The 23,056-nt window shown below is 45.4% G+C and overlaps 1 protein-coding gene across 1 annotated transcript in view; it reads left to right on the top strand.

Moving 5' to 3' along the window:
- The window catches only part of Cdh13 (cadherin 13), a 954,417-nt gene that overhangs the window by 920,206 nt on the left and 11,155 nt on the right, over positions 1–23,056 (top strand). The window contains exons 12-13 of the mRNA XM_036188640.1: positions 20,358–20,591; positions 22,290–22,508. Of these exons, the coding sequence (XP_036044533.1) occupies positions 20,358–20,591; positions 22,290–22,508 (453 nt within the window). The remainder of the gene's footprint in view (positions 1–20,357; positions 20,592–22,289; positions 22,509–23,056) is intronic.

Here is a 23,056-nt window from a genome sequence, read left to right on the forward strand (position 1 = left end):
GAGCTGGAAGGAGAGAAGCATGGGAGTCGTAAAGTAGAGGTGGGGGTGCCTCTACTGCAGGTGGCTCTGAAGGGGTCAGTTTGATGGTTCTGGGGAAGTCATCGCTGCAAAGTATCCCAGATGATGGGCAGTGAGGTGGCTCAGTGGGGAAAGATGTTTGCCACCACACCTGACAACCTGAGTTCCAGCTCTAGGACCCATGCAATAGGAGAGTGCCAGCTTCTGCAAGCTGTACTCTGACCTCGACATGTGAGCCATGATATGCACATGCCTACATCCATAAAGACACACACACACATACACACACACACACACACACACACACACACACACACACACAAATGAGTTAATAATAAAAAATTAAATTAAACAAAAACAAAGTATGTCAAGTGGTCAAAAGACTCTGAGTTCTTGAGCTGGCATAGCTGTGCTGAACCAGCTCCTGAACCCACCAAGACACTGAGAGCCAGAGCAGATGCTGAGAAAGAGGCCCTTGTGTTTGGGGATCTCATGAGTTAGTCAAGTAAACTGACAGTCCTATCGAGGGTCATTCCTATTCTGACTAAGCCCAGAAGAACCCCTCTCCATTCTGGGATCAAGGGATATCACAAGAGAGGTAATATCAGAACTTAAGGATGAGTGGGCTAGTGTAGAGTTGGACATTCTAGTAACCTGGAGAGAATGAGTCTATCAAGTTAGGTCATGTAGCAGGCTATAAGTGTGCAAAGATGAGAGACGAGAACTGAGCAGCCTCCAGACTGTTACCTAGCGGGACCCAGGTCCTGCACTGTAGACCAAGCAGCCATCACAGTGTCTAGCTCAGAGCAGGGGCTCAGGGCTGTGCAGGGGGTCATGTGAGAAGCTATATAATGCTAAACATAGACTTGATTCTATCACTCCCAGACCAAACTTCTGTGGAAAAACCATTCCCAGTGCTAAAATGTAAGGTCGGACAGCATAAGGGTTTGTGCAGGTTACAGTCCACCATAGCAGGAATGTCACAGTGGCAGGCATTTGAAGCAGCTAGTCACATCCTAACAACCATCAAGAGCAGAAAGAAATAAAAGCGTGCATAACCACTCGCTTGCTGTCTAGCTTTCTCCACTCTTACACAGCTCAGGACCCCCCCCACCCTGCCTAGGGAATGGTGCCACCCACAGTGGACTGGGTCTCCACATAATTAACAGTCAAGATAATCAGTCCCTCACAGAAATGCACACAGACCAAGCTGATCTAGACAGTTCCTCAGTTAAGAGGCTTTTCTAGGTTCTATCAAACCTAGAAGTTCAAACTAACCATCACAGTACAACATTTATTACACCTTAAAAGACTGTGAATGTATGGAAAGTTAAGGCATTAATATAGACAGGCTGGCAAAGGCTATGAACCTTGAAACAGAGAAAGGCAGCATAGGGTTCCCAGAGACCAAGACTAACTCCTTTCAATAGCCAAGGAGCTGATTTCAGAAGACCAGTCCCATCTGACTTTGGGGTAATTGTTACATGCTGTCTCATGAGATGCTGGCAGTAAAGAAAGGGACAGTTCCAAAGCCTGTTTCACATGCTATATAAACAAGGAGTGGCAGTGATGGACAGCCCCATGACATTGTACTTTCAAGCTCTGAACTGCATGCAAACATCTGAACATCACGACATGTTGGGATGAAAATGTCACAATGAAACCCACTATTCTGTACAATTAATACACACTAATTTTAATTTTGTCTTAGATTTATTTTGTGTGCATGAGTGTTTTGCATACATGTACATTTGTGCACCACATGCATGCCTATGCCTAGTGCCAGCAGAGGTCAGAAGAAGGCATCAGACCCTCTGGAAGTGGCGTAATGGATGGTTGTGAGCCACCATGTGAGTGCTGGGGAGTGAACTCAGGTCCTTGACAAGAGGAGTCAGTGCTCTGAACTGCTGAACCACCTCTCCTGACTCCACACACTAATTTTAAAAATGTTTTGACTTAAGTATTCATAGGCTGGTGAGCTAGCTTAGTGGGTTAAAGTGTTTGCTGCTGAGTCTGGGGACCTGAGTTCAATCCCAGGGACTCACACGGTAGAAGGAGAAAACAACTTCTGTAGGTTGTCTTCTGGTTTCCACACATGCTCTGTGGCACACACATACACACATGCACTCATACACACACTTATACAGGCACACACACATGCACTCATACACACACACACACACACACACACACACACACGTAAAATTTAAAAATTTATATCCAGAATCGCATTTTCCAGTATGGAAGTGTAGCTCAGAAGTACAGCTCACGTTGAGCGCACAGGAGGCCCTGGGTTCGATCCCCACCACCACAACAAAAGATAAAGGATTCCTCTTAGGACATCAGTTGCTTTCCTTTGGCTTCTTCCATCCTTAACATTGCTGGAACTTTCTATGTGGCCGAGTAGCTGTCTGGTTCCTAAGGGCATCCTATAACCACCACGTGTTCCTGCAGAGGGGGCGTGGTCTCGCTTGTTTTCTCAAGGTGCAGTGCACCTGTGAGGCCTGTTCAACTCTGTGACTCAGTTTCCAATTAAACCAAGGAGGTTTAATCCTGCTTTAGAACATTGCCGTGAGGAAAGAGAAGGCGCTGAGCCCTGGCAACCCCAGAAGAAGCCAAATGCTTCTTCACTCGGTATCAACTGCACCTGCACAGGGCGGGGTGCAGGCCAAGAAAGAGCAAGACCAAGACTGAGCCTCCTGTATCCAAGAAAAGCCCCACCTGCCGTGGACTCTTGCCTAGCTCTCTTAATCCTAACATCAGATGAGGAAATTCAGAATCTGCTCTCACAGATGTTTCCAGAAGATGGAAATGTCCCCAGAGGTGTGAGCAGAAAACAGGTTGGGATCATTACTACACAGGCTGTTGTGAGGGATGGTCATATGAACAGAGCCCCAGAGAGTTCACGCCTGGCAAAGGCCTTGTCTGTCAGAGGGAGTTGTGTGTAAAGGCTGCTTTGATAATTGCTGGAAACTTAGCCCCGGGTATTAGGTTTATCTGGGGAAAACAAATTTATCTGGCACACTAACAGGTATCTCAGCTTTATCCAAAGTCAACACTTAATGTTTATTAATTTTCTACAAATTCTGTTTATTTGATGAAATGAAAGAATAAGAATCTTGCCATTTAACGCCAGGAAAGCTAAATCTCCAAAGTTGATTTTCTGCAGACTGGAAGTCACTCTGGAATTTGTGCCAAAATACAACAATGATAAAATGCTAGGCTTTGGGAAGTGCCAGGTAGGATGTAGCCTTGCTGAAAAGCTAGAAAGTTCCAGCAACACACACAACTTTTGCTGTAAATACATCAGAGGTGTAGACACAGCCAAGTCAAAAAAACTACAACATCAGAGACAGAGAAGCTGGCCCTAGGACACTGAAAGGCACAGACTTGGGGATCTGATTCCGGGGTTAGAGTCAGTAACCCCCTCCCCTGAGCCCAGGAGAGAGGAAGAGAAACCAGAAACAATTGTAGGAGTCGGATGGAGCCAGAGGGAGGAGGGGCACATTGCAAACTTAAGAGGCGTTTCCACCATGGATTTCCTCTTCTGCACATTTTTAAGTTTTTATTCGTGTGTGTGCACACAGGATTTGATGTGTATATGAACATATGTATGTACAGAGGCCAGAAGAGGGTGTTGGATTGCCTGAAACTAGAGTCCCAAAAGGTTGAGCCACCTGATAGAAGACATCAGGAAGTTCAGAAAAGCACAGAGAGGATGAGCTTGAAGGAAACATATCCCAGGACATCACAGTCAAACTGAAGAGGATTAAATAAATGGGAAAATGTTCAAAGCAGTCTGGGAATAAGACCGTAACTCATCAGGCTTAGCATTCACAACACTCTGCTTTCCCTTCCCACATGCAAAAATAAAAGCAGGGTTAGTTGAATTTCTCATTTCTGGGATGAAATACCTTACAGGAGCAACATAAGGAAGAAAGGTTTACTGGGCTCAAGGGATATAATCTGTCATGGCAGTGAGGCATTCACACATACACACACACAAATAAATGGACAAATGAGTAATTAAAAATTTTAAGTGACCGAGGAGGAAATCAAATAATCTTAAATAGCCCAGTATTTATGAGGGGGAAAAATATCTTTGTTGAAATCCTTCCAACTGAGCAAACCTCAGGTCCAGATGGCTGCTGTGTGTTTCCAAACATTGAGTACCAACCTCACAGACACTCTTCCAGAAAAGAGAGAGAAGGGACTCTCGCAACTGTTTTTATGAGGGCGTGTTTTCTCTAAAACATGGCAAAATCTTACAAAAAAATTAAAATCACAAACCAATCTCACAAGCATCAAGTTTAAAATCCTTAAAATATTAATAAGACCAACAGAAATTATCAAATCATCCCAATAGTGGCATTTGAGATGGTTACATATCAGGGGCTGGAAAGGTAGCTCAGTGATTCAGAGCTCTTGGTGCCCTTGCAGAGGATCCCAGTTTGGTTGCCGACACCCAGGCAAGGTGGCTCAAACACCTGTAATTCCAGCTCTAGGGGATCCAACGCCCTCTTCTGGCTTCTGCAGGTATTACACTCAGGTACACTGGGGAGGTGGGGGGGGGGATCAAGAGACTAGGGGAATGGAGAAGGGAAAAAAGGTTACATATGGAGTCATGATTTAAATATATACATATACAGCATATTCATATACATGTAGCAAACTAGGAAATTACCTTGATCCTAGCTGAGCTCACAGGAATTGCTGCAGCTTCAGCCAACAACTTGCTCAACCGTGAAATACTAACAGCTTTTCCTTGAGATCAGTCATCCTCAGAGCAACAGGGGGAAAAACAGATAATGGGCTTGGGAATTAAAAAAATAAATAAGCCGGGCAGTGGTGGTGCATGCCTGTAATTCCAGCACTCGGGAGGCAGAGACAGGTGGATCTCTGTGAATTCAAGGCTAGCCTGGTCTACAGAGCGAGTTCCAGGACAGCCTCCAAAGCTACAGAGAAACCCTGTCTCGAAAAACCAAATAAATAAATAAATAAATAAATAAATAAATAAATAAATAAATAAATAAAAAAAACTCTTTTACTCACAGAGACTGTTAGTGAACTGAACAATGTTATCAGAGAAAAGGTCAGTACAGAAAAGTATTGGAAAGTAGAGATATTCTTTTTCAAGACAGAGTGTCACTCTGCAGCTCTGGCTGCCCTAGAATTCACCGCCTGCCTCTGCCTCCAGAGTGCTAGCATTAAAGACATGTGCCACACCATGCCTGGTGGAAATGGAATTTTTAAAAGATTTGATGGTAACAGAAATGCAATCAGCAAGATATAAATGTAAAGAAAGTCGTCCAGTTTCCCTACACTGAAGCTCCAAATAACCTAAGAAGTTTTTGTGATGCCAACTGTGGTGTGACTTTGTGGGGAAGCTGTAAAATTAACATCTGCCATCAGCTGGGGCAACATCATGGCCCAAAGAATGGTCCATTCAAGTCCATCATGATGGGTTAGATGAGTTTACTGGGGGTGACTTACTGAGCAATGGGCAGCTGCTGGTCTCTCTTCTCTCTGTCTCTGTCTCTGTTTCTCTCTGTCTCTCTCTGTCTTTCTCTTTCTCTAAAGTTGCCAACATCCCTTCCCCCACCTAATCTGAGAAGTTGGCACAAAGCTGGTTGCAGAGCACCACCTAGTGTTAAAGCTGCCAAGGTGCCCACAGGCTCAAGTAACAAGGAAAGCAGACACTGGATAGTTAACGTTTATTCTCTTAGCAAGTGTTGTGCTGGTCTCTGAGAACACTGTGTAGCTGTGGAGACTGTGCTTTGCTTGCTATCATCTGGCATCGAGAACAGCTAAGTAGCTGCTTGTTGGGAGATACAGTCACTCTGGATTCGGAGGCCTAGCCTCATGTCTACACAAGTGAGGAGGTATACCATGTTTATGGACTAGATGATTTGGGGCTATTGAAACATCAGTTATTTTCAAACTATCCTAAGAACTGAGACACAATGCTGAACAAAATCATGGTTTCTGGGGGTTGGCAGATAGATAGATAGATAGATAGATAGATAGATAGATAGATAGACAGATAGATAGGCAGATAGACAGACAGACAGAGATATATTCTGACTAGGGAATGAGAATGACAACACAAGGAGCTGAAAGTCACAAAGGCAATCCTGAGAATAAATTGGAAGGCTCCATTATATGCCTCTAGACCTATTGGGAAATGGCAGGGATTGAAACTGTGATATCTGCACAAAGAAATAAACTGATTGATGAAATAGCATTCAGAAAAACAACAAAGATAAGCAGAGAACATTATATAATTTCAGCATCTCTTCGATCAGAGGCAATACAAGGGAAGAGCAGCTTATTCAGGCTCACGACGTCAGAGAGCACAGCCCAGCATGGTGGAGAAGGCATGGTGGGTGACGTGACTTCCCCATAGTGGCAGAACCACATCACAACAGCTTCTTCACACAGCACAGCTCAGGACACCGGAAATGCAGGCCACAGCCAGAAGTAGTATAACCTTCAATGGCCTTAGTGACCTATTTCAACCCTCTAGAGCCCATGCCCCCAAAGTTTACACTATCTCCTAAGACACACAGAGACCAGATGTTCAAACAGGGGAGCCACAGGGAACATTCCAGACTGAAATCAGATCAGTCACACATGCCTGCGGCCCTGATTATGGCATGGGCAATAAAGACAGCCAAGAGGTGAGAAAGCAGGGTCTCTTCAGGAAATAGTGCTGGGTTAAATAACACATTCCCTCACCTTCTTAAACCACAGCCAAGAATCAACTCTAAACATGGAAGTGGAGTAATCTATCTTTGATAAAAATGTATAAGCACATCCATGTCTTTAGTGTAAGAAAAGTTTTTTTAAGAAAAAAAGATGCAAAATATTAACCACAAAAAGAGATAGATCCGTGCCAGAGAAATGGCTCAGTGGGCAGAGGAGCTTGCCAGACCTGAGTTCCATGCCAAGACCCAGGTGGTAGAAGGAGAGAAGCTACTCCTGCAGTTCTCCTCTGACCTACAGGCACTGTAGCATGCACACATATGTGCATGCACACACGTGCACACACAATCACAAAAATATGCACATATGTGCATAAAAATTAACTTTGTTTCATTATGTGACACTATTAAGCAAGCAGAAAGGTAGTCTACACAAGGTGTTTATAATGCAAAGCAATCCTACAGTGTGTCAACAACAACAGTAGAAACCGGCTGCCTGCCAGCAACCTGTGCCAGTCCAGTAAATGCTGGACCAGACACTCCACTCAGTTGGCCAAGGGTACATAAGTTAAACGCTACAAGTATACATTACAGTACAAACAAATAGAGGATATAGAGGGAACTACAATACAAACACACTCAGCATAGATACAAAGTAGCTGAAATGAGATAACAGAAAATAAATAGTGTTAGCCAGAAGGTAGAGCAATCAGAGCTCCCATAGCTGGTGGAAGTGTGAATTGATACATCCACTTTGGACACAAACTATCACTAAAGCTAAGCACTGGGCTACACTGTGATTGGATATTACATAGGGGATTATTAAATGCCCAACAAAAATGTTTCTCCAAATCACATGTGTCAGAATGTAAAGGCTATGCCTAGGAATCCCAAGGCAAAGAAGCAAGATGGTTCAGTGGATAAAGCATTAGCAGTGCAACTGTGAAGACCTGAGTTCAGATCCCTGGAAAGCACAAAAAAAAAAAAAAAAAAAACAAGCAGATCTGGTGACCACCTATAACCCCCATACTCAAGAGGTTCTGACAGGGGAAGAAGCCAGCTAGACAGTGAATTCCAGGTATGATGCAAGACCCTGCCTCAATAAAATGGAGAGATCAAGGGAGACACCAACTTGAGGCCTAAACACACACACACACACACACACACACACACACACACACACACACACACCACTTTTATACATGTGAAACACAAACATACACACATCCCAAGAAGATGGAAAATATCCCCACACCTCACACTTCTAATAAAGTAGAAGAACAAATGATGTCTCATTCATACAAAGGATTGTGTAAAAACAGTAAGTGAATGGCCCACACCTAGTCACAGAAACAGAATGAGCCTCACAAACATGGCATTGAGCAAGAGATTGCAAAGAAAAAGTGTCTTGTGCTTTGTGGTTCTGTCTAGATCAAATTGCAGGCAGGTGAAGCTAATCAATCACATCACTTTGCAGACCGCATGGTCGTGTTGGGTAGGAACATTTTTCCGGCTTATATTTACAATACATGAGCTGTTCTGCTTCAGTGAGAACGTTAAGAATGCAGGATGAAGGCTGGGGAGATGGCTTGATGGGGAAAGTGCTTGCTGCCAAGCAATCGGACTAGAGTTTGGATCCCCAGATTCCATGCAAATGCCAAGTGGGGATGGTGACCTGCTGTAATCACACCTTTGAAGGCAGAGACAGAATCCCTGAGCAAGCTGGCTACTGACACTAGTCATATCAGGGGGTTCTGGGTTTGAATGAGAGACCCTGCCTCAAAGAATGAGGTGGAAGACTGGTTGAGGAAGATTCCTGATATCAGCCTTGGGCCCATATGCACACATGTGCAAATGTGCATAGGCGTGAGAAGAAGAGGAGAAATGCTTAGTGACAAGCAGAGCAATGACTTAGTCAGCTGGGGTGCTGTAACCACTCACACTTTCTCTAAGAACCACCTTACCTAGTCTCTCTTGACCTTGTGGTCCAAGAAGGACAGTCCTTGTCTTCCGATGGGCCTGCTCTGCAGAAAGGGATAGAAGAATTTCTGCAGAGAAAACGGACAGAGAGCATGCCCTTTGCAGTCTCGCACACTCTACATAACTCTGCTTGTCCAGGTCAGAATGACTATAGCAGAACTAAGAGTGTTTTCTCTTAGATGCCTCTTCGTGGCTAGAACTGTGGAGTCTGGATGGAATTATATAAAAACACTGACCAGGGCTAGAAACCTGACCTTTGGGCCTGCAAGCTTAGGGCTTATCATACAGATAATGTCTCAAGACTTGCTTCTTTATGATGTGGATAATGCTGAGATTAGAGATGGTTTGAAGAGAAAAGGATGCTTTCTTCTTAACTCTTATCCATTTTAAGATTTCTTTTTAATTATGTGTCTATGTGGAGAAGGGAGGTTATGTGCACATGGGTGCAGGTGCCTGTGGTAGCCAGCAGAGGGCATCAGATTCCCGGGAGCTACAGTTACAGGCAGTTGTGAGCTTCCTGGCATTGATGTTGGAGACTGAACTCAGGTCCTCCAGAAGAGCAGCAAGCACTATTAACCACTGGGCCACCTCTCCAGCCCCTGTTACTCATTTTAATGAGCTGCAAATTATCTAAGCATAGCATTTCCATGTAACTGAAATGCTTTTGTTTTGCTAAACCAGACCTTTCTCATTGGCAAGCATTTTGTCTTCAGAGATGAACATTGTCACTTGCCTTATATGATCCAGACTTTCTGAAAAGGTTAAGATGTTGCCTTCAGAGCACAGAGACACCAGGGAAAGACTTTGAAAAGCACAAAATTGCTGCCCTGTCTTAGGAACGGATGAATAACAACAGCAAAGGATGATATTGAGCTGGCGAGGGAGCACTCAGGACTGAGTCAAATGCTGTCCTCTAGGGAGATGTGCCACAGACAAGCCAGAGCAGTCACAACGAGCAAAGGGTGAATCCTGGAGTGATGGCCATACTGCCCAGGTCACCTCCAAGAAGGTCTGGTGTTAGACCCAGTGTCTCCTGTGGCCTGAGAACAGCCATGAGCAATTTCTTGAGAGAGGTCTAGACTCCCACTGGAGTGTCCATGACTGGTGGCTGCTCTCTGGGGTACCAGCTCCTGTTCAGGTTCTGCCAGGCTGGCCCCCCACTTCCTCACCAGGACTCACACCTGTCACCCTTCCTGTTTGGAAATTGCAAAGGCTTTAGCATTCCATAATGGTTACCCCATAGAAGATCTAAATGGTAGCTCCAGATAGTAGAGACAGGTTTTTCTGGATATGTGTGAAAGTGTAAATGTGTGTTACGTATGCACATGTGCTCATGTGGAGGCCAGAGGCTGATGTTGTGTGTCGTCCTCAGTTGCTTCTCTACCTTAATTCATTTTTAATTGCATGTATTGATAGGAGTACCCATGAGTACAAGTACCCTCAAAGGCCAGAGGGTGTTAGGTCCTCTAGAGCTGGAGTTGCAAGTGGATGAGTCACCCTCCTTGGGTGCTGGGAACCAAATGTGAGTCCTCGACAGAGGCAGCCTGCACTCTTAATCACTGAGCTGTCTCTCTAGCCCCTCCCCTACTGAAACTGGAGCTCACCAAGTCAGCAAGACTAGCTGGCTCCCAAGCCCAGGGACCATCCTGTCTTCTACTTTCGCAGAGCTGAGAGTATTGGTGTGAACCACCATGACTGGCTTCCCATGTAGGTCCAGGGGATATGAACTCAGGTCCTCATGCTTATGTGACCGACACTTCACCAACAGATCTGTCTCCCTGGCCCCAGGGACAAGTGTTATGCTCCAATAGACACAAGTGTCCCTGTGTAACACCAATGCTGTGCAGAGAACGTGAAAAGAAAAATACCCCACTTAGGTCTTCCTAATGATATGAAGCGGGAAGTCTTCATTGCCTCTGGAGTCTTTTGGTGGTCACCAAAATGTGCTGTTTTCCATCTGTTTCCATCTGGGAGATTCATGATCATGCCTCATGACTCAGACACTTGTATAAAGTACATTTGAGCCCATCCATGAAAAATGGGGTGTGAGTTACTGTGCTAGCTAGTTTTATGTCGACTTGACACAAGCTATCATCGTGAAAGGAGGGGACCTCCACTGAGAAAATGCCTCCATAAGATCAGGCTGCGGGGCATTTTCTTAATTAGTGATTGGTGTAGGAGGACCCAGCCCATTGTGGGTGGTCCTGGATTCTATAAGACAGCAGGCTGAGGGAGCCGTGAGGAGCAAGCCAGTAAGCAGCACCCCTCCATGGTCTCTGCATCAGCCCCCGCCTCCAGGTTCCTGCCCTGCTTGAGTTCCTGCCCTCACTGCTTTTGATGATGAACTGTTATAGGGAACTGTGTGTAAAATAAACCCTCTCCTCCCCAAGTTGCTTTAGATCATAGTGTTCATCACAGCAATAGGGACCCTAACTAAGGCAGTTACCAAGAAGACAAACCAAGATAGGGTGTCTAACAGCTGTAAAATTAAAGTGTAATTGACCAAAATAATGGTTTTTCATAGACTCAGATACATCCCATGCCAGTCTGTCCTTCACCTCAGTCCCCTGAGTGATGGACGATCTGAAGATAACACTGGTTCACAGTGAAATTTATACAGTGTGTTTAGACTAAAGGAAAAGCTACTGTCTAGCCCTAGAGTGTCTGAGCTACTGAATTACAGCCCGAACAGTGGGTCGGAGGAGACCTGAACTTCAGAACAGACCTCAGGCTGCTGTCCTTTCCTTTTTAGATCAGCCTAAGACAAGTGTAGGGGCGGTGAAGATGATTCAGATTGATTCCGCTTAAAAGATGCTGGTTTGGATAAAAAGCAGGTCATGTGTTACAATAGCATCCCAATTAAGCCAGCTTAACACCCCTTCTTGCGGTTGTTCTATAAAGCAAGGGAGAAAAGTAAACATCAGACCTGGCCATCAGCCTTCCTGCTGTCAAGTACAGTGAAACATCAATCAAGTTGGAATTGCTGGCTACAATTTTGTCACCGAGAAAATGACTCAGTAAAATGACTCTTGAGATCTATCTGGTGATGGAGAAGGAGTGGCCGGAGCTGCGTGGAGTTATTTCTCCCCTCCAGCTCCTCAGGGTGTGCCAACCCCTCATCTTAGCGATGTGACTGCATCCATGAGACTGAAGGTCTCTCCGCCTGGTTTCCCATCTACGTCATGAAGCTAATGCTACTGGCCTGCTGGGCTGTCATAACAAGACAGAAATCAGGGGCTGGGGAGATGGCTCAGTGGGCAGAGTGTTTGCAGCACAAGCCTAAAGGACATGGTGTGGATCCCCAGAACCCAACACAACTGTGGTGGCTGCCAATTTGACACAATCTAGGATGACCTGGAAAGAGTGACTCCATGAAGAGTTGCCTGCATCAGGGTGGTTTGTGGACATGTCTGCAGGGGCTTGTCTTGATTACATTAATTGAGGTAGAAAGACCCACCTATTGTGGGTGGCACAAGTATCTGGGTTTGGGTTCTGGACTGTGTAATTACAAGCAGGGAAAACTAATGGAGTACCAGTACACAGGCTTTCATTCTCTCTGCTCTTGACTGTGCATGTGATGTGACCTCCCCACAATGATGGACTGTGGCCTGGGACTGTGAAACAAAATAGGCCTTTTCTCCACTAAGTTGTTTTGTCAGTGCATTTTAACAAAGAAGTGGGAAGCTAAACAGCTGGGGAGGTGGAGACAGGAGAAACCCTGGGGCTCTCTGACCAGTTAGGCCAGCGTAATCAGTGAGCCCAAGGTTCTAATCTCAGAACACAAGATGGATGAATGACTTCTGAGAAATGGCATCCATACACACACACACACACACACACACACACACACACACACACACACACAAAGAGGACCAGAAACCATGAATACACAGAAAATATCTTGGAGATTAAGTGAACTCCTTGAATGGAGGGAGTCATGGACCGATTTTCTCAGCTCATCATATCAGAATCTTCAGTGTCTCAGGCAGACATGAGAATGCTGTCTGTGACCACCCTGGGGGTGATCTGAGCATCTTTCTAGGGAGATAAAAAGCCACCAAGCCTCCAGGCAGAAGAGGACCCATCTGAAAAGTAGTCAGAAAAAAAAAAAAAAATGTCTCCTTTTGTGTCAGCATCATCAAGGACATGCCCTTGGCTACCTAGGGAGGGCTAAGCCAAGGGCCACCTGCCTGACAACAGGACCCTCCCACACTGACTAGAATAACCAACCACCCTGAACAGAATATTTTCATTCATTTGTATAGCAAAGAAACCGATTTGGATGTGTGAGCCACGCCCACATGTACCAGTTCAGCTCACTCCCTCTTGACATCCTTCTGCCCATCCTCCTTTGTTCCACCACTGCCCATCCTGGTAGCAACACTCACTCTATCCAACCTCCCTTGTGTCTGCAGCATCCTCTGCTTCCTATCAAAGCTGTTCTCGGCCTTTGAAAGGCCAGCATGGCAAATGACCAGTCCTGGCTCTCCAGGTCCACGATGTGATGTGAGTTGTGACGGGCTTCAACAGCCTCACCTTGTTCACTGGCCCCCATGTAAAACCATTGTAACTCACGATTCCCAAGGAAGAGCCCATGCTGAATGCCTCCAGCACTGGTTCAGACATGAGACCCGTGACTAGGACAACTTCCTACTTCCCAGCACTTCTTGGAGCTAGCTTCTGGGAATCTCTCTGTGATCCTGACATTCTGAAGTATACATAAGAAATATATACACTCATGCCTGTGTGTGTGTGTGTGTGTGTGTGTGTGTGTGTGTGTGTGTGTGTGAGTTGGGATCCATGTAGCCCCAATGTGGCCTTGAATTTGCTATGTAGCTGAGGATAACCTTGAACTTCTGATCCTCCTGCCTCCACCTCCTGAGTGCTGGGGTTACGGGTGTGCACTCCACACCTGGTTTTGTTCTATGTATATGAAACCAGCCCACCCAACTACCCCAGGGTACTGTTTATCTAAGGAAGATGCATTTGGAGTCTCATGAGCTTAGGATACTCCCTCCAAGTGTAATCTGGTCCTTCGCATGTAGATATTGACAGCAGGCTTGTTTATAATAGGCAAAAATTGAAAATGCCCATTAGCAGTGAACACATGGACAACACTTGGTCTATCCATGTAGTGGGGTATGATACAGCTGTCACAAAGGACAAAGTGCTGGGGTAGGCTTCAACATAGATGAGCCTCAGAAACACATTAAGCAAAGGAAGACTCGAAAAGGTCACCGACTTGGGCTGGAGAGACGGTTAGTAGTTAAGAGCACCAGATGCTCTTGCTGAGGACCTGGTTTCAGTTCCCAGCACACACATGGCAGCTCATAACCCTCTGTAACTCTACTTCAGTGGATCTAACGCCCTCTTCTGGCTTCTACAGACACTGCATGCATGTGGTTCACAGACATACGTGTAGGTTAAAAAAAAAAACTCATATACATAAAATAAATTTTTAAGATTGCGCATTTCATATTCTGTTTATATGAAATGTCTGCAACAGTCCATAACAATAGAAAGTAGGCTAGCAATTGCCCAGGGCTAGCAGTGGGTAATAGAGACTTAGTGCCAAGAGTCTCTTCTTGGGGAGAATGAAAACCTCTAAGATCGGAATGGGGTGCTGATTACATGGCTGTAAATTTACTAGAAAATCAATTTTCTGTAAAAATAAGTGAAGGCTGAGAGAAAAGGGAGTAATTTGGGATTGGGAAAACTATCTTTAATTCCTGTGTAACTTTTGAAGCTGGCATTTCCTTTTGGGTTATTATAGCCCTCACAGTTATTGTAAAGAAAATTAGAAGCAGAGGAAGGTATTATTTTAATGTTCATTACCTGGGGAGATAATTGCCACTTGGGTTCTAATATACTCCCTTCTGATCTTTCTCCGGCCATACATACATTTTTAAATTAGGATCATGCTACGTTTTCAGCTGTGTGTCTCATCTACGATGTATAAAGCTTAGACATGTTCATGAGTAATGGAACCTACCAAAATTTAAAAAAAAAATCTTGGTGTTCAGGGAGTGAGCAAAATCCTGTTTTGCTAACATTATGAATAAAACAAAATACATTTTTAAAGAGCTGGGGATGTCGCTCAGTGGTGAGGCATTTGCCTAGCACAAAGGATACCTTGGGGCCCATCCTCATTAAAAAAAAAAAAAAAAAAAGACTTGCTGGGCATGGTGCCATACTCTCAGAATCCCAGCTCCTGGGAGATAGAAGCAGCAGGATCTGTAGGCCAAGGCCAGCCTTGGCTACATAGTGAGTTCAAAGCCAGCATGTGCCTGGTGAAACCCTTCTCAAAGGGAAGGAGAGGAAGAAGAGGGGTGGAAGAAGGAGGTACAGGAAGGAACAGGGAGGCAGGGAACCTGTGCCTGCCTCTCACTATATCACCACCCTGCTTCCCTCCTTCATCCATCTCTGTCTCACCTGCTGAATGAAGTATTCCTGCTGGAAGATAAGGCTTCTTCTCTGGGAGGAAGATGGGTATTTTTGTTTGATTTCATAGCTGAAATGAGATCCTGTGAAAATCACATAATAAATGGTCTGATGTAGAAAGTAACAGGTGACTCCAAGCATAGTGACAGGTGACCCACAATCCCAGTGAAACAAGACCCAGTTTCCATTTCACTAGGCTCTCTAAGCAAATCCTGGCCCTGTGGAGAACTCACATCCCACTGTTATGTCTAGGGAACGTGTATACAACTTGACAGCCATCCACAGCTGCTGACGTCCACCCCATTGACAGTAATAGTGAAGGTGTCTGCTCACGACCCACGACAATCACTAGGCTTGGCCTTGGTGCCAGCCCCACCTGCATGCTGTCCAGCCACGGGAAAACACTATGACACAGTCTGGGTCCCTAATATGTTGTCAGCCAGTCAGTTAGCCAGTAGGAACGGGAAGCTAAAAATCTCAAGTATGTTTAGAATGACTTAGTTAAGTGCCATTGTTGTTGTTTAAGAAATGGTTTGGAGGCTGGAGAGGCGATCCAACAATTAAGAGTGCTTGATGCTCTTAAAGAGATCCAGAGTCCAATTGCTAGCACCCATATTTGGTGCTCACAACCACCTGTAACTCCAGCTTCAGGAGATAGGAGGCTCTTTTCCGACTTCTGTGAGCATTGCCTTTATATATGCATATACTCATATGCAGACACACACATACACAGAAGTAAAAATAAAGTGAGTAATAATGATAATGTTTTCACTTACACAAGGAACTCAAAATATTCAGATTCATAAAGGCAGAAAGTGGGGTGGGGCTGCCAGGATCTGGAGAGGTGGAGGGTCCACCCTTCGATTGTTGGCAGAGGTTCAGTGGGGAAAGGCAAGGAAGTTCTAACGACCAAGGAGCCTGATGCATGGCAGTGTGGATGTTCTCAATGCCACTGAGCTGTACACAAAAGTGGTGAGTATAAGTATACTCTAACACAGTAGCTCAAAATAGTAAGATATAAATGATAAGAATAATAGGGAGCCACTGGAGAGATGGCTCAGTAACTAAGAGCAATGGCTGCTCTTCCAGAGGACCAGAGTCCAGTTCCCAGCACCCATATGGAGACTCAATCTATAACTCCAGTTCTAAGGGGTTCTAATGCCCTCATATGGCTTCTATGGACACCTGTACATATGTGCACATATCCACACATAAATAAAAATAAACTTTTTGATAAGCCCAAATCATAGTTTACAGATTTTTGTTTGATTTCCTAGTGGAAATGAGGTCCTGTAAAAAAAATAAAATCAAACTACATAATAAGTATTCTGACATAGAAAGTAAAGACAAAAGCCGGGCATAATGCTGCACAACTGTAATTCTAGCACTCAGAGGTTAAAGCAGAAGGATCATGAGTTCAAGGCCAGCTTGAGCTGTGTATTAAATTCCATGCCAACCTGGAATACATAGAAAGACCTTCTCAAGAGAACTAAACACTAAATTTTTAATTAATTTAATTAATTCGTTGTTTAATTAATCAAATTTAAACATAAAAGACAACAGCTTATCAAGAGAAGACACTGCGCACAGATGAGACCTAAACTCAACAGGTCCAGAGGAGTCCAGCCTCTGTAGAGTCCTCCTCCATGTGTCTACACCGCTCAGTGTGAAAGCAGCCGTGTGCCTCTGTAATGAGGGTCAGTGACCTTCACTGGGTTCCCTATCACCACAGAGAGGACCAGAAGGGCTCCTATCTCAGAGGTCCTTCCAGCTCTCTACTCAATCATGCCCCTACACACCCAGCCAGAGCCCCAGACCTCATTCAGGGCTGGGACTTCCTCAGACCTTTCCTGAAAATGTAGCCATGGGCTTCCTCCACAAGAGCTGCACAAGTGAGGGTCAGTCACAGTCCAAGTGGCCGGCTCCTTTCTGGTCTACTACACATGGGTGCAGGATTCTCAAGTCATTGCTGACCTGCCATCCACATATCCTGGGTAACTGGCATGTTACTAGTCTGCAATACATGTATTCTGGGCGGATGGCTCAAACTGAGGCTTTTTTCTATTGAAATGGAAAGTCCATGCAAAAGAAGCACTGTCCCAATTAAGCTTGAGATCTCAGATTTGTCAACAGAGCTGTCCAATGGGCACTGGAGGCTGCTGATGGGAAAGAGAAAAATACAACAGGGGCTAAATGTCTGGAAAATACCCAGAAGCCCCAGGACTTCCAGTTATTCCTGGAGCCAAACAGCCTTGGCAAGAGCCTTGCATTCATCTCTGAGCTTTGCATGTAACCGCTCTCCTTCCTAGACATACAAATGACGGAAGCAAGTGGCAAGGCAGCTTAGCAGGTAAAGGCACTTTGCCTTTGTCGTATAAGCCTGACCGCCTGAGGTCAGTCCCCAGAAACCAGTGGAAAGAGAGAACCAGCTGTTAAAAGCTGACCTCTGACCTCCACATAGGTGCCATAGCTCCAGTGCAGGTACACACACACACACACACACACACACACACACACACACACACACACACCTGTGCATGCGCGCGCAAAGTAATAAATAAAACACAATGGATTTAAAATAACTTGAACTAGGGAAGCAGGATAGAGCTTGCCGAAAGGATTTTGGCTCACCCGGTCTTTTCCTCTCATCCAAAGAAACAAGCTCCTTCTACCGACTTAGAAAAAGACGTTGCCAGCTGGCTGGGCAATAACACATGGGAAATTGAAGACAGTCCTGTAATTAAGTTCACAAGAGGCCAATTCTTCTGGCTATATTTCAAACACCCGTAATGTCTTCTCATCCATTCTACCCAAACGACTTTACTTCATAATATATTCAGAGCAGGGGGGAAAAATATATATATAATGGATTCTTCTGAGATATTCAATTAGTTCAATAAAAAGAGAAAAGTAATTTTTCAACAAAGAAATTTAGCCAAATGGCTAGAGCTGACAGTGAAAAACTGGCTGTGAAGTAATTATGCATTTCTTTGGAGTTGTTGTTCTAACAAAAGTTAGCACTGCACCCCGTTAGGAAGAGCTCTCCCTGATGATTAATCACAGTCTTCCTCTTCCATGCATGTTTGTTTGAATGTTCATTCTGCATCCGTCTTTAGGTGTTGATACATTTCAATTCCCAGCGGTCCAGGAAGGGCTCTCTGTTCTCATTGCTCAGAACTCGCTCTTCATCTCCCCTCAAGCTGATTTCTCCCCCATTAATAAAAAAAGGCAAAACAAAACAAAGCAAGACATGCCTGAGACATTCTCCTTGCAAAAGCCCACTGCTTTTTCCTTATTTGTTTTTTGACTTGGGATTTCATTTGATTTTGGTTTCTTTTTCTTATGGATGGGGTCTATTGAAGCAGGGGCTCCCTCTGTAGCCCAGGCAGGTCTCAGACTCACCATTGCAGGATAGCTTCACATCCATTAGACACAAGCTAGAGTCATCTGAGAGGAAGGAGTCTCTATGGAGAAAATGCCCCCACCAGATTGGCCTGGGGTGCATTTTTTTATTGATGGTTGCATTGTGGGTGGTGCCATCCCTGGACAGGTGGTCCTGGATGCTGTAAGAAAGATGGCTGAGCAAGCCATAAGGAGCAAGCCAATAAGCAGTATTCCTCCATGCCTCTGCATCAGCTCCTGCCTCCAGGATCCTGCCCCAACTTCCTCAGTGATGGACTATAACTGTAAGATGAAATAACCCCTTCCTCCCCAAGTTGATTTTGGTCATGATGTTTTATCACAGCAGTAAAAACCCTGATCCTCCTGCCTCAGCCTCCCAGATTGGTTTCTTATCTTGCAGTTCATCTCCCCTGTTTTCTCCAAAGCCACCATCTGTCTTTAAGTTTCAGGATCCATACAGTCAGAGTCAGCCCTCGAGCATTCTAATTTTCCAGAAAGGCTTCTAACAGCTCCAGCATTTGTCCTGAGCCCTGCATTTCTGTACAGTGTGTTTAGTTTGAGGACCCATCAGCACAATCAGAGCTAGGCCTATGGTCCCTTAGCAGCCTCTGCTCATCCTCCAGGGGCCTCACTTGAGCCCCTATTCACCAGGACAAGGTATTTTTCCTGTGAAAACTGCCCACCTCTTAATCTGTTGTGGAGACTCCCTGCCGACTGCACCCAGCATCTCCTATCCATACAGCTGTGTGATACATTCCTAACAATGTGTGAGGTCAGGTCGCTCCACGACTCCCTTTAAGGAAAAAAAAAAAAAATTTATCTTTATGTGTATGGTTGTTTTGCCTGGATGTATCTCTGTACATCATGTGCATGCAGTGCCCAAGGAGGCCAAAGAGGGTGATGGATCCCTTGGAAATAGTTATAGATAGAGTTGTGAGCCACCATGTAAGTGCTAGAAAGAGAACCTGGGTCTTTGGAAGAGCAGCCAGTGCTCTTAACCACTGAGCCATCTCTCCAGCCCCCACACCTCCCCTTTAAAACCTCTGGTGGTAGATGGGGGAGATAGCAGAGAAGCTAAAGGCACTTGCTGCCAAGTTTTATGACCTGAGTTCAATGCCTTGGACCCACAAGGTAGAAGGAAAGAACTAACTCCCCTAAGTCGTCCAACCTGCACAAGTACACACACACATGCACACAGACATGCACATACACACACATACACACACACACACACACACACACACACACACACACACACGATTATTTTTAAATTATTTTTAAATTACCAAAACACCATCATTTAGAGACCATCAGTAAAGTACTGTGATTTAAGAGGTATATCTAATCCCTATGGGAATAGAGGAAATGTAGATGCCTACAACTTGTGGCCTACAAATTGGCTCTAACTTTTCTAAGTGACCATTGGAAACCAAGTTTGGTGACATGTCTATAATCCCAGTACTCACAGAGGTCAGGCAGGAAGATTGTCACTTGGAGGCCAGACTGAGCTACAGAGTTAGACACTATCCCCAATACCCAAGGTCTGAGTGGAGGTGTGACTCAGTTGCAAAGCACTCACCTTGCATGTGAGGCTAGTTACACATGCCTGCAATGCCAGCACTCAGGAAGCTGAGGCAGGAGCATCACAAGTTCAAGGACAGTCCAGGCAAAAGTGTCATCTTTTACTGTCAACCCAGCTGAAACTGTTACTAAATAATGAACACAAATGCACCAGGTATTGATCACAGGAGGTGCCCGGTAGACCAATCTCCTGCCACACCAGTGGCTCACCAGTGCCTCCTTTTCCCACAGGCAACCCTCCTGCAACAGGTACTGGGACCCTGCTGATAACCCTGGAGGACGTCAATGACAATGCTCCCTTCATTTACCCAACGGTGGCTGAAGTCTGCGATGATGCCAAAAACCTCAGTGTGGTCATTTTGGGAGCTTCGGACAAGGATCTTCACCCCAATACAGACCCCTTCAAGTTTGAGATTCATAAACAGACCGTCCCTGATAAAGTCTGGAAGATCTCCAAAATCAACAGTAAGTCAACTATAACCTTTGCTCTGTCGCCTTTGAACTTCCGTTCTTCTTCCTCAAAGATGTTCTCTCTCCCACACAGAGGTTCCCCTGGTATTTCTGGAGTGTGTGTGTGTGTGTGTGTGTGTGTGTGTGTGTGTGTGTGTGTGTAGTGCTGAGTTTTCTGAGCAGAGTGAGAACACCATCTGTAGAAATACTGAATGGTAGTTTCTTACCAGTGCAAACACGGCTGTTCTGACTTCTGTTTCCTTCCTTTCTCTCTTCTTCACCTTAGGTAGCATGCCATCTAGTGACCACTGTGATCCCACCATTCCCTGCCATTCGATGCCCCCTACATTTTTACTAGCGTGTCCAGTGGGATGCTGGTTCTTTGTCCTTCCTCTTCCCTTTTTGCTTTAAACAACACAGGAGTGGATGGATTGATGGATGCATGGATGGATGGATGCATGGATGGATGGATGCATGGATGGATGGATGGATGCATAGATAGATATATACATATATACATACATGACTCATTGATTAAAAGTACTTCCTGCTTTTGCAAAGGACCCCAGTTCTGTTCCCAGCACCCACATCAGGTGACTCACAACTACCTGTAACTCCAGCTTCTTCAAGGGATCTGACCCCCTCTCTGAACTCTGAGAGCATCTGCAAACACATACACATAAATAAAAACAAAATAAATCTTGAGCGAGCTTGAGGAAATGCTCTTGCCATGTAGCCCAAGTTAGCCTTGAACTTGTGACAATCCTCCTGCCTCAGCCTCTCTAGGGATTACAGGCATGCGTCTTAATGGTCAGCTCCCATATATTCTTTCTTTGCAACTGACTGGTGCTGAGCATAGGCCCAAAGCCTGGTCTCAGCCTTGGCAAGTCGGGGCTTCCTGCTTCCCAGGCCTCTCCTGATTCCATTGTCTCATTGAGATGGGAGCCACTGACATTCAGTAGCACTTTGCAAGAAGGTCGCTGGCCCACCTCCTCTCATTAGGGGCTAATAAAAAGAGGAGCATGGTGTCTTGGGAAGTTTGTCAAGCCCCCAGCACTCCATTGCTTGTTGCAGACCTCCCCCTACTTGACTCAGCCTTGCCGACCTTGGCTTTCATCCTTAGCTTTGATACTATTGCCGTGCACCCCTCTCTCAAGCCATCTCTCGTTCGCCCCACACAGGTGGGTAGAATTGAAAATGTGACCCAACATTGATCACCATCCAGCCTTCCTAATTATGAAGCACTCTTTCTTCCTGGTTGTCCCATCCACTTCCCTCCCCAGCAAGAACTGAGCTCGCCTTGTCTTCAGTAATGAACTTATCCTGCTGTAAATACCAGCAGAGTCCACTTTTGCACCAGTGATAGAATGCGGCAGGGCGGGGGGGGGGGGGGGGGGGGCACTGTATTGGACACTTGAGCACAGAAATTTCTATTTAAGAAAATCTAGAGTCTGTTGTTACAGCACCAAACCACAGAAAGTGTCTCTGAATCATTCATCCCATGTGGCCTGTTGCCACTGATTGTGTGAAATGTGGTTACTGCCACTGAGGAACTTAGTGTGCTTTACTTAAGGTTAATTGATTTCATTCAAACACACATATAACTGTAAGTTATTTGCACACAGTGACTTCTGGGCACGTCAAGGCCCCAGAACCTCACTCTGCCTCCAGCAGAGGGCTTCTCCTTTCTCACAAGGACTTCCTGTCTTCCAGACACCCATGCCCTTGTGAGCCTTCTTCAGAATCTGAACAAAGCGAACTACAATCTGCCCATCATGGTGACAGATTCAGGGAAGCCACCTATGACAAACATCACAGACCTCAGGGTGCAGGTGTGCTCTTGCAAGAACTCCAAAGTAGACTGCAATGCGGCGGGGACCCTGCACCTCAGCCTCAGCTTGCTGCTGCTCTTCTCTCTCCTCAGCTTATCAGGTAAGTCCTCTGGACTCCATCATGCTTATTGTGTGCCTATGAACTTCACCACACACCACCTGTCTCTTCCACATGTATTCCCAAGGAAGTCTGTCCCCCAAATCTTTAGTTTTGATGTCCATGTGACTGAAACTCTCACATGTAAAAGTGTTCCAACCAATGCTTAAAGGCATCTGAATGGCCCCCTGCCAGCCAAAGGAGATGCTGAAAGAGGTTCTGCTATTTGACAAACCAGCCAACAAGCAAAACCTCCCATAGATGTCATTTGCCTGGAACCAATGAAAATGCACCAAGATTGGCTAACTGCTCTTCCTCAGACCATAGCTATCCTGTTCTGCTCTGGACGTGAAATGTCCTGCACAGGCTTGTGTGGTTGAGGACGTGAAATGTCCTGCACAGGTTCGTGTGGTTGAGGATGTGAAATGTCCTGCACAGGCTTGTGTGGTTGAGGACGTGAAATGTCCTGCACAGGTTCGTGTGGTTGAGGACGTGAAATGTCCTGCACAGGCTTGTGTGGTTGAGGACGTGAAATGTCCTGCACAGGCTTG

Source organism: Onychomys torridus, chromosome 5, assembly GCF_903995425.1.
Source record: "Onychomys torridus chromosome 5, mOncTor1.1, whole genome shotgun sequence".
Taxonomy (NCBI): domain Eukaryota; kingdom Metazoa; phylum Chordata; class Mammalia; order Rodentia; family Cricetidae; genus Onychomys; species Onychomys torridus.